The sequence below is a fragment of the Protomyctophum bolini genome (assembly GCF_963924005.1).
Source record: "Protomyctophum bolini genome assembly, chromosome: 2".
NCBI classification, from domain to species: domain Eukaryota; kingdom Metazoa; phylum Chordata; class Actinopteri; order Myctophiformes; family Myctophidae; genus Protomyctophum; species Protomyctophum bolini.
The window spans coordinates 12875757-12891255 of record NC_137863.1 but is presented as its reverse complement, the minus strand read 5'-3'; the positions used below and the strand labels follow the sequence as shown (position 1 = coordinate 12891255).

At 40.6% G+C, this 15499-nt stretch overlaps 1 protein-coding gene across 1 annotated transcript; it reads right to left on the bottom strand.

Moving 5' to 3' along the window:
* Nucleotides 1–2080: 2080 nt before the first annotated feature.
* On the bottom strand, nt 2081–8176 carry ube2v1 (ubiquitin-conjugating enzyme E2 variant 1). Its single transcript, XM_080775837.1, has 4 exons — nt 8118–8176; nt 5888–6036; nt 4169–4294; nt 2081–3473 (listed from the first exon to the last, which is right to left on the bottom strand). Exons 1-4 carry the CDS (start codon nt 8137–8139, stop codon nt 3327–3329), a joined length of 444 nt encoding a protein of 147 aa, XP_080631963.1. The 5' UTR covers nt 8140–8176; the 3' UTR covers nt 2081–3326.
* Between the last annotated feature and the right edge of the window lie 7323 nt (nt 8177–15499).

Below are 15499 nucleotides of genomic sequence, written 5' to 3'. Positions count from 1 at the left end.
ACCTTGCCTTCACTCCAGAAACATGGTGGAGAATTGGCTTACTGCATTGGGCAGACATGCTTCCTGCCCTGAATGACTGAGGACTATACTGCTACTTAGGCTACTCTCCATTTGGCCTCGAAAAGCTCGAATGCATTGAGAAGAAAACGGTGCACTGTTTTTAAGAGGAAAAATAGTGCTCTAGAAAGGGGGCTTTAAGATTAAGCTCCATAAGAAATTTGGGGCATTAAAGAGGACAAACTGTAATGATTTACTAATGACTTTCTCTACTAGATTTAAGCTCAGCAGCTGTCACAGAACTATTCATAGTTAATATAACTATATTAAAGTGATATTTTTTGGTTAAAACAAAAGGTTTATTGTTAAGAAGTTAAAGCAATATGGCCCGGGCTGGCCTTGCCGTCTGGGCAACTACAGTAGGCTGCTAAGCCTGACAGTGTGTTGCAGGTTTGAGTCCCGATCCCGACGACATTTGCTGCGTGTCACTCTCCATCTCTCTCTCCCCATTTCCTGTCAACTTACTGTACACTCAGATAAAAAGCCACAAAAATATCTTAATATATAGGAAAAAAAAGTAAAATAAATATATTCTAATAGGGTTTCCAAGTCTCCATATAACTCTATTGCCACAGCCTGTAGGAATATGTGCAGTCACAAAGCCAGATGCACCACATCCTCAGAACAGAAATTTCAGGTGGGTTACACATTTTATATGGGTAGAGAAAAATGTATCAGCTTGTGTTCCAATTTTGTTGGCTCGTTTATTTGTTCCATCACTTTCAATGTACTTGCTTTTCCTGTAGCCTACACCTGACTGAATTAACCCATTTTGACAGTTTTCTGAAGAAAAAAATGTTTCTACTGTATGTCAGTCGTTTGTTTTTCAAAAATAGCAGACCTACAAGTGCGCTACGAGCCGTCGGAATATAGAGCTATTCACCACTTTTAGCCTCATGGAAACCCCCAAAATGATATATTTTGCAGGGACCCACCAGAAGATTTTAGTTAAATGTTTTCTTTAAAAATGGTATACTAAATTCAAAGATTTGCACAAATCGTCATGATTTTTGAATTGCCAAAGTATAATATAATGGTTAGAATCTAAAATGGCACAGATGCTTTCTTGGGTTTAACGGGTTAAAGGTTCGAGGCATTAAAATGGATGGGGGATATATTTATTCATTCATTTTCCCAGAATGAAAAACATTAATTTCTTTGTCCCAGCATGCATCAACCTCAACATAGAAAGTGCTTCGTCACCTTACATGGGAATAGGCATTTGTTACGGCTAACAGTGATATTGTTCAGTATCGGTAATGACTGTCAAGTCAAAGAACAAACACAGTAAGACATTCTTCTCCTTGTTCTGTACATTTGGACAGGACTATTGATTAGCATTACCCAATATGTTTGGAACATATTTACTTTCAACTATGAATTAATAATGTGCATTTGAAACTGTAAAACTATCCTGTACATCAGTGACTCCATTTGCTCAATGGACTAGCCTATTATTCTCAACCTTATTCCATAAGATCTTGCCTGTCCTGCGTCAGCAGTTGGTGGTAAACACATTAAATAAATAAATAATGCTTTACTAGTTAGTAAGCTATTACATCTATAATGCAGTATTTTGAAAATGTGGGTAATAACAGTTACTATGTCAAGTAGAACAAAAATCTGAAATTCGACCTTATGCTTCCAATTAATTCACGCACAGTAATGATATCGTTTGTCTACCAACCACTAATTTAATTCGACTTTCCTAAATCTACACCATGTACCAATAGAAGTATCTATTAGTGCAGCCATGCCCAGCAGCTGGCGAAAACTAGACTACACCAGTAGTCTGCTGTCACCCAGGCGGCTATGTTGATCTGACCCCAAAGCGCCAGCGCTTGCCCAGCAGTCTGCTGTCACCCAGGCTGATGCGTGCACACCGCGGATGCGTGCACGACCTCGAGGTCGCCCTCAGGCATCTTACTGGTTTAACCGTTTAACTATAACTAATATTTGAAAGCAACTCCTCCAGAAAAGGAAAAATATATCAATTTAAAGAATCAGATGCGACACGAACACGTGCAAAAGTAATGACGTTTAATTGAAATATAACCATGCAACAGGTCACCGTCATCCCGACAAGATTCCCACCCGTTATAAAATAAACATCTAAAGCCATACATTGCATTCAGTGGGCATTCACTGTACAAGAGATGACCCTATGGAGTATAAACAAGTCAGTCCGAAAAACAAAACAAAAAAACAAAGGAAACAGCTCCTGCCTCTCCATATAGGCCACAATACAGTGGGTATCCTGAAAAGGTGCCAAGCACACAAAAATGAGCCTTTTAGATCTCATGATCTTTGAAGCATAAGGACATACAGCCCCAACCATCCCCCACCCCACCCACCCATACCCAGCTTTCTAAAAATCAATCACCATCACAAAGCGCTATGAACCATATGGCACACAGAGGTCGAGTTCGAGAACATGAGTGATGACGAGCCCCGTTGATACATACAGTATATAATATGCTGCTGAATGTCTAGTAGTAACAGTAGTAATAGTAGTAGTTTATTCCCATGTACCGTACATGCACTCATTTAATATGGCCCAGCAAATTCACATCATCGGGATTGCGGACACTGGATATTCGATTTGAGACCAACACGGGGCCAGGGAAGAAAAGCCAAGTCATGTCTTGCTTCACAATCCACTTTAGAATACTGCAAGATGGTGACGCTTTTCCACGTTAAGGGTAAACTTTAAGCGGTATAATCAAGTGCAATGGCGAATGCTTTGAATACTTTACATCATGGAATCCCCTTGCAAAAGAGCAAGGGGTTTACATGAATAGAGAACAGCAGCAAGTTGTCTTGAATCACTCACCAGGATACACCCACAGTACGGTACAGTTACTGTCAGCAACCTTGGTGTGCAGAATCAAGCACCGTATGTGATAGGAACACTCAATGTAATATTGTTTATGTGATTTAACAATCTGGTAACGGTAATTTGGTAAAAGGTAATAAAATAAAGATCAGTGAGATGTTTTTTTTTTCCTTCGTGGTAAGCATCGAAGGACATTTTTGTGGGGTATAGGAGTTCACTTGTGCATCTTTTTCTGTCCAATGTGAAGCTCCCGAGACAAGCTAGTGGCCAGGTCTTATGAGGGGGATGTGTGTCACACACACCGTTTGTGTATGTGTGACAGATGAGCATATGTATTAATGACTGTATGTATGTGCATGTGTGTTTTAATGTACACATCAATTGTGTCTGTGTGTTTTTGACAGTGAGGAATAGCAGTGTTGAATAGCCTGTTTCAGGCGCTATACACCTGGCCCTCTGGAGGCTGGGGAAGTTTCATGTTTTCTTTGCACATCATAAGTCGTCTCAGCTCCTGCAGCACTATACAGATGCTGTATGAAAGCTGCCACTTTGCCAGTGATCCCACTGCCCGGATGTCCACCTGGGAAGGGGAGGGAAGAGGAGATGACATGAGAATTTTGATTCTGTCTGAACACAAACATTAAATGCCTTTGACAATGAATGGAGAATTTACGTCATATGTGCCCGAGCAAATCGGCTGTCGGTGAAAACCCTTGGCCAATAAGGGACCACTGTTATTGGTGACGTAACTAAGGTATGTTGCAAGGTCGGTATAAGGTCAATAATGGGTTTAAATGATTTATAACAGCAGTTTTATTAGACATTATTTAGTAGCTCTCTGCTGTCTGGGTAGTGGTGGGTACGACTGCTGATCCTATATGAGCTACTTTCAATTTCTTTGTCCAACGTTAGAACTGAGAAACGAAGACCATGTTAGCTCTCATGCTAGCTCCTAACTTCACAGAGCGCCCCTCACTTCACACGGGTGTGATTGTAGAAATATGCAATGTAATGCACACACAGGAAATGTCATGTACGCACAGTTGATAGCGGAAAGGCAGATCAGAGCACACACCGCCCAGATGCATTTTCAGAGCACACAATGTACATTTAGATATTAGACTAGACTAGATGATAGCACACCCTCTGCTGCATTGAAGATTGAGCATCGACACTTGATCCGTCTATGCTGGATGGATAGCTGGATACAAACTATAGAAACTAATATGGAAGATCGAGATGCCATCTAACAAGAGAAAAGATGTGAACACTTACCATGCCATTGGAGCTATGTACGCCGTTCAGGTTGATCTTGGTTACAAAGCGAACAAAAGGGGGAGTGTCTGGATATCTGGGTCCACATTCAACCTTCAGACTGTATATCCTGTTCTCATAGATTGTCTGAAATAATACAAGACCAGAGGGCTGGTTTAATCTAAAGTTTACTTTACTCTGCTTATCATTAACACAATGCATTCAAACTGGTTAGTCATCAAATGGATAATTTAAAATGCTTTATTATTTATTATCACATATCTTTTTTTACTCGACAGAGTTGAAAAGGTTTAAGTATATCTTGTGTGTCCTATGATTCAGGGCTGTATTGTGTATTGTTCAGGGCTGTGCAGTGACTAATTTCACTGATATTTAAACAATGTTTTTTTTTACTGATTAAACAACTAAATGTCTTATCAGCTGAAATCAAAGGCTAAATAAACCAAACTTCGCCGAATGAAAGCTATATGGTAGTACCAGCGACCATTCTGACATCAAACATGCTGGAGTATTTATTAGCCCATTTAGAACTGTTGTAAACTATACATTGTTATACTTTTCAATCCGGGAGCTACCTCTGTGTCTCATTAGTTATATTTTTTGAATTTTTGAGTAAGAATTTGAAGGTTTTCAGAAAACTTGGGTTAGATTTTAGAAGCAGTTTTTCGAATCGGCCTCAGGTCTAAATGGGTTATAGGTAGTTTTGTTTTTGTCCTTTAGGATAATTTTTTATTTTTTGCTTTTTCTGCCTTTATTTGATAGACAGGAAATGAGGCGATATAATGGATCCCACCACAGTTCTAGGCAAACTCCACTGTGATTAGCCAGTTGTCTCTGTGATTAACAGTTCTCATTTTTGCAACTATACCCTAACCTCAGTAAAATTATACCTAAACCTAACCTCAGTAAAACTATGCCTGCCGGGGAGCCAATCAGACGGGTCTATCCTAGAGCTGTAGTGGGATTAATAATCACGCTGCAAAGGTCGCCGGAATCGAGATTCCAACCCACGACACACGGTGCCCGCACCGCTATGCCAGCCGTCCGGGGTGGACTTTTTTTTTGCATAAATTCACCCGCAAGGAAGTCACTGCGTTACAATGCTGAATACAACAGTCCTTCCTTAACTCCTTTGCTGCCCCTAGTGTTAGCAGCATGCTGTTACTGCAGCATATGCCGCCCGTCCAGGCCCACTATACGGAGCTTGTTGTCCTTTCCGGGTTAAACAGGAAGGTGTGGGCCTCTGGAAGGGGAACACCACCTCTGGCATTAGCCCACAGCCTTCAACCAGCTACATTTTTTCAGCGATGCGATACAAACTCACAAATGATTTACGATGGCCGGATGCGTGGCGGCGCACCATGGACAGCTCTCGAACCTTTGGAGATACGGCGCTTTGAAAATCTTTGAAAACAATCTCTTCGCACAATAAAATAAAATGATGATGATCATATTGTTTAGTAAATGATTATGGGCAGCACCACCACAATTTAATAGACTAGCTGCACACATCCTTAAAGACAAGTGTTTCATGATCTGAAAAGCCCAGTGTGATGATCTACAAGAAAATAGGCATTGTTCTTGTTTGCATTAAAAGTTGGACTTGTGTGTTTTTTTGTGGGACAACAGAAGCAGTATTCTTCCAAAGCAGCCCCTTAAAAAAGCCATGTGGTAACTGGTAATGGTAGGGAACTGTATAGCATGGTCTGTTGCTCTCACCCTGGGAGGTCCAATGATCATGCCGTTCCAGTGGGTCAGGGTCATGTCATCCGGGTCCTCCAGGCCCCAACTCACCACACCATCTCCCCCTCCCTTCTGTCCCTCCTCCAGCTCTTCCAGTAGCCGGAAGTTACGGGGAACTACAATGCCTTAAGGGTGGAAAAACACTTCACATCATTACAAGGAGAAAACACATGAAGCCATTTTAGGGCCACGCTTTTGGTGCATCCGGCTTTGTTGGGCGGAGACTGATACATACCAATATTTGTGTACATTTTTCATCAGCATCATACATACGCTTAATACATAATTATGGCCGAAGGCTACTAATCTCTGAATGCTATATAGTCTGTAAATACACCTCCCGAAATCCGAGCAAGGAAGCTGGCATTTCCTTTCACGAAAATATATTTTTAAATATTTGCTAATGACGTGTAGTATATACGTCTTTAGAAACAAAGCCATGGGGTGCCTTGGGCGTGTATATGCGTCTTTAGATCATTTTTATTGATATCAAACCATTTAATAAAAATCCAACCTTTCTTTTAACGTTCACTTCCTTGTTTACGGGCAGACTAAAGTTGCTCATAACTTACTAAATCTACGGCACTCTCCATGGTTTTGATTATAGCGCATATGTTCTATGGTCCTTTCTGACTTCAGCAAGCACCTCGTTTGGAATATTAACGCTTCTAGAGAGACATAAGACGAGGTAGCGTGTGTTACTATGGGAAAATTATGCCTCCTGGTTTTGGGGGGGTATTAAACGGAACTCAGGGCTTTTCAGAGTAAAATCTGCCAGTCAGTCTGTGTATTTTAATGGCAATGAAAGCATAACGGGAAGCATTTTGCCGGCAAAAGCTTGCCTACTCACGAGAATGATACACACGCCCCAGAGCCTATGTCTATAGGAACACCTACTGAGTGGCAAAAAACGTATGGCCTTGACAGCCCATACACCCAAACTGAAAAGTCCAATCTGATTAAACATCATCAAACTGACTTTGCCACTCAATTTATCACTTTACCAAAATGGAGTGTGCACAATGCATAGAGCCTATTAGGTTGTTTGTATGTATGTCACAATCTAATTAATCCAATCTTGATTCACGTATACATACTTAATTGTCTGGTCAATATGGCCCAGAGCAATTTTGAATTCCAACTAATTCATATTTTGAATCTGAAAGATAATGTTAAGTAAAATACAGTTATTATTCCAGGACAATATCTTCATTGGGTTTCAATAACTTTCAGTTGATTAGCCAGACTGTTGAACCAGTTGATTTAGTATTTTAACCATTTTGGAGTCTCTAGAAACAGCTGTAAAAAATACAAAAAAATGTGTTCCATTTGTGAAGTTAACTGTGCGTGTGTTTTGCAAGTTTCACTCAAATTGGAGATTCAAATAGCTTAGTTAACTGACAGTTGCTTGAAGTAAAAGCCAAATGATGTAACACCACAAGGGGAATTGGGACAGTGAAAGCCGAGTCATGACATATTTAGCTACTTAATCACGTAACATGTAAAGCGTATATTGCCAATCCTGAAGCAGTGTTTATGAATACGGGATAGTGCACTGCCAGTGTCGTAGCCACACTAATGGATAATCAATGTTAAACAAACTAACACAAAGGCAAGACATAAGAAAGAAAAAGAACGTAACATTTTAGGACAAATTCAAAAACATAATATGCGATGTCACTGACTGTATTCATATACGGAGCTTTGGGAGCAAGTGTAGGACGTTAACTCTGCCTATTATGAGTTCAACTGATGATGGCTAGCCAATTCTGTGCTTTCTTTCGCAAATATATACCATGATGACTATGCAAGTTGTTGTGCTCGGTTCGGCTTCTTCGGCCAGCTAACTTTAGCTAGTCGATCTATGAATATGGAATCACACGAGCCAAATACATAATTGCATGTGTCAACTTAGTACTCAAAACAATCATGAACATGATTGTTGTTTCTTCGACACGCTGCTTGCAGCTGCATCACAGCGGGCCAGTGGTGAATCTGATGATGGCTACCAGTACCAAGCTAGCCGCTATAACGGTAACATTTTCTATTTAACGCTGTCCCGTTACTGATAATGCTACGTGGATGGTATGGTGGTTTGTCTGTGTACTATTAGTAGTAGCCGCGGCAGAGTTATGAACTTTCACATCTTACAATAAGTCAACAAATCGTTAGTAGGCCTACCAGTGCGAATTTAGAATTGGTTTACCTGATCCGGCGGCGGCCGCCATCTTTGTCAATGTATTACGGGGTGCGCGCACGTACTCGTGCCCGTCAAAACAAAGGCAGACATTCCTGAGATTGACTGATGAAGTGATGACTGATGATGTATTATGTACCAGACCTCTACTGGTAGGCTATGTAAAAAATAAGAATTGTGTGGAAATGTCCGATATTTTATGTACATTTGGTAAAAGAAAAGAATAGCCATTTAAAATGTAAAGACAATACATATTCAGGAAAAGGTTATTGTATACTAATTGTATACTTGTGTGCAGTGTGTGTTTACTTATTATTATTATTATCCTCATTTCATTGACAAGATAAAAAAGTGAGTGTGAGTGAGTGTTCACATTAATTAAAATCAAGACAGTGCAGCACTAGGCCTATAAATTCTAATTAATAATAAAATATTGTATTTATATAGAGATTAGAGACTATGCACATTCATCACTTTTCCAGCATGACATGAGCTGTTTAGTTGTATGAAGTTTTATTTCATGGCTTTTATCTCCCCCAGGCATCTGGACGAAGACTATGATGGTGATGAGGATGGAGAGGGGGCTGCACAGGGGGCTGGGTCAGTCTTTGTGTGTCATCAGCATATAGCAGTGGCACAATATCCCATCCTTGTTGATGACATGGCCGAGGGGAAGCAAATTGACAAAATTGTGTTTTTTTTTTTTTACTGTATGTAAAATGTATTCACATTGCAAAACACATTGCACACAAAGAAATGTTGTTACACCTTTTGTCGACATCAGCTACATCCTTCTGTGTTTATCACACATCGCAGCTACAGGAAAGCACTAGAACAATAATGTCATTCATGTCATTCATCACACTTCAAAATGTATCAGATCGTTTTGTATGTCATTGTACAGTATGTCAATGCAAGCTTGCAGGTCCTGGGTATAGGCTACACTGCTACAGTAAGCTGTAGTAAACTGTGGCAAATGCTCATGGCCCTTTGATTGTCTTTCCACACCCCCAAACTATATTCTGCACCTATTAGCCTATTAGCCAAACGCACAATTAAAAACTATTAATTTGAAAGAACTAAAGTAGCCTATAGCTTAATTCAATGGAGAAAAACCTACGGTATGTCATTTTCCTTCAACAGAAAGTCAGTCAGTATTTTTGGGAGTGGGAGTATTATAGATGAGGAATTAGTTCAAAGAAAAGCATAACAAAGACAAGCATGAACAATATAGTTATAGTTATCATTATAGTGCTTGGTGTGAAAGTTCCTTAAGGGGTCACAAATACATCTTAAATTGTGTCTGTAATTTAGCTTTCAGTGTTTTTAAATCTCTTGGACTGGGCACAGTGGGACTAGTTGCTAACCCCAAAGCAGGTGAATAATGTCAATACGCTCATGCCATCTGCTGGATAGAAATATTTGACAACTTCAACTTTGTTTCTCACACTCAAAATTGAAATGCAAATGTGGACACATATGCAACCTGCTAAATTGTGTGTGTGTGTGTGTGTGTGTGTGTGTGTGTGTGTGTGTGTGTGTGTGTGTGTGCGCGCGCGCGCGCGCGCGAGTGGGGACACAAACACAAACGAACCCCCTTTCTCCATAAATGTGATCCTTCCTTATGCAATGGGGACGACATGGTCTCCGTTCTCTGCATACATGATGTACTGGCTAGTTTGATGCTTGACCGATTGGTCAAGCAGTGTCCTAGATTATCTGTACGCACGCCACATGAGCTCACACACACACACACACACACACACACACAATTTCCGCAATTTCCGCAATTTGCAGTTTCCAATTTCCGCAGTTTCCGCAATTTCCCAATTTCCGCAATTTTTCAAAAAAAATCAAAAACCGATGGGCTATAACCCATTTTTTTTAACACTGCGCAATTTGCTAATGTTTCTCATCCTCCGCAACACTCCGTAATTTGCTAATGTTTCTCATCCTCCGCAACACTCAATTTTTCCGGTAAATACAACACATTGAGCAGGGCACTGCAGGGAGTTGAACCCCGTTCCGGTAAACCAGAAGTACCAGTGCCTTAGCTTTTGTGTATTCAACTATTTGGGTAACATGTGAGCTTTATCCTCTAATTCATGGGCCTGGATTTTCTTTTTTCAAATCCTCAAACATGATGAAAAACGGCGTGCTATAGTATGCCGTACGATATAGGCTATAGCCCAAAATTTCTAAAAACATGGGCTAGTCTTGTGACAGTTGCTGCATTAGACTTCTCAATGGGGCCAGTGCCAATAGCTATAGGCCACTGCTAGGTCTTTATGTCCAGACAAGTCAGTGGACAGAGGATTGATGCCTCTGTAATACTGCAGGACAACTTTGTCTTCTTGTCACTGATGTCCTGGGATGTCCACAGTGACAACGTCTCTGATCTGCCAGTGAACCCTTATTTACAAAGAGAGAGAGAGTAAAACAAGTAGTAACTGAACAGATCTTGCCATCTAATATGAAAGCCTCTGTTTGAGGCAAATTGCATACAGCTTGTCTAATTGTGTTCTATTAGAGCTGTCACTCAAAGTAATAGTCTGTGCAGTTCATACTGACAACAGTATGTCACTGTACTCACATTGCTTTCATTCCTGTCTTGAGCAACACTTGTTTTGTCCTTCTTTAATTTAGTTGATAATGGCGAGAGGTAGGAGGAGTGCTGTTCCCTTTTGACTCCTCTATGTTGGGTATTGGCAGTGGCACTGGCAACTCTCCCATGCCCTCTAAGGGCCCCTGTGTTGGGACCATGAAAGAGGACAGCAGGAGGAGCTGATTGAGACCCCCTGACTGAGGATACAATGGAGGAGGCCAATGGGGCTGTTTGGGGTCTTGTTCCTTGCTTGCCTAGCTTCTTGTTCATGGCAAATGCAAACGTCCTCCTGTCTTCGCTCAATTGGCGCAGGCGGCTTGCCTTCTCCAGTTCCAACGCCCGGAGCGTCTGCAATGGACGGTTGAGAAATCAGTTAAATCTGATGTGTTGGATGTGCCTTTAGATTATGACTAGTGCCTGCAACAGATAACAGATTCTAATCTATATTCTGCACTTCTGTTTCTGGTTGGTGTGCAAATATAAGATGATGAATTGGAGATTATTACAATTATGTATTTTCTACTTTTAGTTTTTCAGGGTAAACCATATCTGAAGAGATCTTGACAAACATTATAGGGGGGCTGTAAATGAGTGACCTGGCCTTTCTGTTACCATGGGTACCATTCAAGTCCCTATTTCAGAGACATCATGTTTGCCTAATGTTTTACCAGCCTGGCATCAAGGTACAAAGTAGTGGGCTGAAAATAGACGCCTTTGCTAGGACACCATGGTGTGAGCCTGTGAGGAGTGGACTGTCACTTCAGAAACATACTGTAGGACAAACAGATTCCTGAAGGTTGGCATCTGTCAACTGAAAACAATCAACTATCTAACTATCAAAATGTAAAGGTTTTGAAATCAAGAGAACCTTTCAGTCTTTTGGACTAAGGCTTGTTTCACACACACACACACACACACACACACACACACACACACACACACACACACACACACACACACACACACACACACACACACACACACACAAAGGATAGTTGACAGAATATTTGTATTTTGACCATACAAATTAGTTAAAGAAATTTTTCATTTTGTTAGTGTTTTCACAAAGCCTAATAAAATATATTATATTTAACATCACCTTGTTATTCTCAATTAAAACAATGTTTAAAATAAATGAAACATTATACCTACCTTCATTAGTCGTTTCTGTTCCTTTGTGAAATTATTGACAGTCTGAGAGGCAGTCATCAAATCCGAGGCACAAAAAGAGTAAAATGGGTCAGTTTGATGAAGCAACGAGAGGGATAGGTTAGTGTCCATTTTGCCAATGCATAAGAAGTGAAGAGATGCAACCAACGATAAGAAGTGCATGTGTACCCAAGGTCCTAGAGGGGCCACTGATGGAGGGGCGGGTTTACCTTTGGTCCAACCCTCCAAACAGATCTCAGGTTTCTATGGCCCTCATTTATCAATCGAGTGTAAAATCTGCCACAGATTCGAGTGCAGGTTTCGTAGTACACCCACGTCGCCACGGCATTTATAAAGTGATCGCAAACAGCTGATCCTTCCTTAATTTCGTTCTCACGTTAATAAATGTGACGGCTGAAATCTATCTGGCACGCCCTATGAAATCAAGCCTCGCCCTCGTTTTTGCGACCTGAAAACGGCAATACGTTTCCTGAAACCATGGCAACATGAAAAAATAGGTTTCTCCTGTGCCTTGCCCGCCTCACGCACCTCTCTCTCACACACACACACACACACACACACACACACACACAACACACACGCAGAAGCACACGCAACTTGCAAGCCCACTGGTGTCTTGTTAAATAAAGAACGAACACCTGCATGAATTAAATAAAGTTGTAGGCCTACTACCCTGTCTGTTTTCCTCTCACCTCGCTTGCTTTGCTGTCATGTCCACGCATGCACGCATATACATGACACATCGACATCGCATCGCCATGAATGGAATTAGTTTTTGTAGGCTGGCCTATATTAATTTTACCCATTCGTGCGCAGTGCACGGCGAAGGCGTGATACTGCGCACTGCTGTGATATTAAAGTCCTGTGGGTGACATGCCTGCATGAGAGATAGGCTATCATGTCGTCAAGGCAGTTCACAATCAACGTTTATGTAGTGATTTGATCATTGATGAACGAATCATAAACATATGGATGAAGGCTTGCCGCTTGCGCTGGTATGTGTTGGCGACGCACGCCGCGGTCCCGTCCTCCCGAGCCCCGAAAATGATCTCGCTTTTATCTGAACTGTCAAAACTGTCTAAGCACTTATAAATGGTGAATGATTAAGCCCCTTACGCCTATAGCCTGCTAGTACTTACTACAAATAGGCAAGCTGTATTGTATGCTTGTCATTGTCACTTGGAAATAAAGGCGTGCAGTCCATTCATGCCTTTAAAAAAATAATAATATCATAATCGCATATGCCGCATCACCGCGTCCGCATGCGCTCCAAAATCATCTCACAAGTGCGCTCGCATAACAAGTGTTTGATTAAGCACAAACTAATACATTGTAAACATGTTATATTGTTTTTAATTGCGCGATTTTAATTACTTGTAAAGTTGGAAATCTCTCTTTTGTTTTTTACATACACATACCGTTTTATATTAACATTTTAGGAGTGAAAACATATGTTTTGATGCCTGTGACAGTGTCAGCAGTTCAGACAAGGCTGCTCCGCTTGTGTAAGACAGAAAAAAAATGCGTACGCCAGCTGAGGAGCAACCGTGGATTTTCAACGTTGTCACGTTCAATTTCAAGCGTTGGCGGAAATGGTAAATGTCAAAAATGTCGGCAATTTCGGCGTGCACCCATATTTTGGCGTACGCACGGTTGATAAATGAGGGCCTATGTCTCTGTCTCTCTCTCTCTCTTGCTCTCTCTCTCTCTCTCTCTCTCTCTCTCTCTCTCTCTCTCTCTCTCTCTCTCTCTCTCTCTCTCACTCACTCTATCTCTATCTCTATCTCTATGTCTCTCTCTGTCTGTCTCTCTGTACTCAAAGGGGCTTTATTGGCATTGGAAACAAAGTATGTTTACATTGCCAAAGCAAGTTTGAAATAAAAACGAAACACAAGTCTGCCAGGCCGTGTTTCCTACCCTAGTACACCCAGTGCCCACAAACTTTGGAAACAGTTATAGCCACATGGAATGGCATCTGAAATATCTAACTTTGTATAGATCTTGATCACCTGACTCCAGTGTTTTCACGTTGCCATACTTCGCCCAGCAGATATGGGAGTGTTTTGTTATTAGTCATGTTTGTTCAAACTCTCTTGTGTGTTTGTAATATATGCGTCTCTCTCCCTCCCTCTCTCTTTCTCTTTCTCAGTCTGCAAAAATATGCAAAGTTGGCATGTATGCAAGTTTATATTATACGATTTATGATTTGTGCTACGATAAAAGGATCCTATTAAGAGGCTTTCTGAAGTTTCAGGATCATTGACTGTACAGTAAAAAGTAATCTAATCTAGTGGGAAAGCAATATCACTGCACTACTGTTAATTTATTAAGTTATCTTAAGTATTGTATCAAGATCCTTTTTTAGCAAATAACTTTTATAGGAAAAATTATTTCACTGAAATGCATATGTCATGCAGCATCCTTTATAGGTATCCTTTGAAATTCAACCATCTCTGCCTATGCATGAGTTTAACAAAAATATTAATTTACCATTCAAGCATTTCAACCCTTCACCATAGCATGCTATTGACCACAAAACGCAGCAGGACGAAGAATCTGTTTCGATTATATATCCATTCTTGTATTTCATTTCATAATATATTGCAAAACTTGTGCTTTTACACCAATACAGTGTCCTGTATGGCAAGAACAACAAGTTTCAAAGCTGCCTCCTGGCCCAGGACACTTTTGTTATTGTAACAGCAGATGTGCTTTAGCAGAATTTGGCATTTACATTCCCTTCTTGTTGTATCACTGCAAAAGAAAGCATCCAAAGTTGAAGAAAATCTATTTTCAGAAGAGAGTGGTAGTCTGTCTTTGGCGACCAGATGTCGAGAAAATACCTCATAATAAGGACTTTGAAAGAGAAATGCATGGTCATCTAGTTATTCTAGTATGTGAAACAAAGGAATTAACAATTTCAAAAACATTTATTTTCCTGCAATCTTTATTGAGTCTTGTAAAATTAGCCTAGTTATACAGTAGCTAAGGTACATATGACTGCAAAATAAGTGAGTGAGTTGTATTCTCTGGGCTGAAGACTTGTAGAAATCGGCCAAACGTAAGTCATTCCATTCTTTGCAAGATTCTCAAAGGGGAGAGGTACATGATTAATAAAAATAATTCCCCCCCCCCCCCCCCCTGATTGTGACATTGTTGGATTGGATCCCTCTGGTCAAGAAGGTGTGTGGATTTGGAACACTCAAGAAAGACAAAGGATTATCACATAAAATATCCGTTACAACACACTCAGTGCAGAATGCAATACTTAGTTATATTGTAGTTATTGGTGCTTTGTAAAGCTTATACAATATACATCACTAAAAACCAGGTCTGTTTATGCATGAGCTTTTGGTTTCAATGACCACAAGAAAGCCTTTCCAGGATCCTGAGCCAAAGGCACAGTGTAGTGGAGGAAATGGAGCAACAGGAGTGTGGAATTAGAACTATTTTTGATTCCTGTCCAATAAGTACTGTATTTACACTGCAGTCCATCGTCTGTGACATCATAAGCTAGACTTTTCTAAATAAATGGAAGGAGGCTGGCACATTACTAAGATCAGATTTAATAGCATCACCACCGTCCTGGGGAGATCAACAGTGGAGGAGAGAGTAA

Excerpts from the sequence above, each read along its gene's own strand:
- ube2v1 (XM_080775837.1), bottom strand. The coding sequence starts at position 8,139 with ATGGCGGCCGCCGCCGGATCAG. Across the intron at positions 6,037-8,117 it reads GGCGGCCGCCGCCGGATCAG|GCATTGTAGTTCCCCGTAAC; the intron begins GTAAACCAATTC and ends TCCACCCTTAAG. Across the intron at positions 3,474-4,168 it reads TACATAGCTCCAATGGCATG|GTGGACATCCGGGCAGTGGG; the intron begins GTAAGTGTTCAC and ends TCCCCTTCCCAG.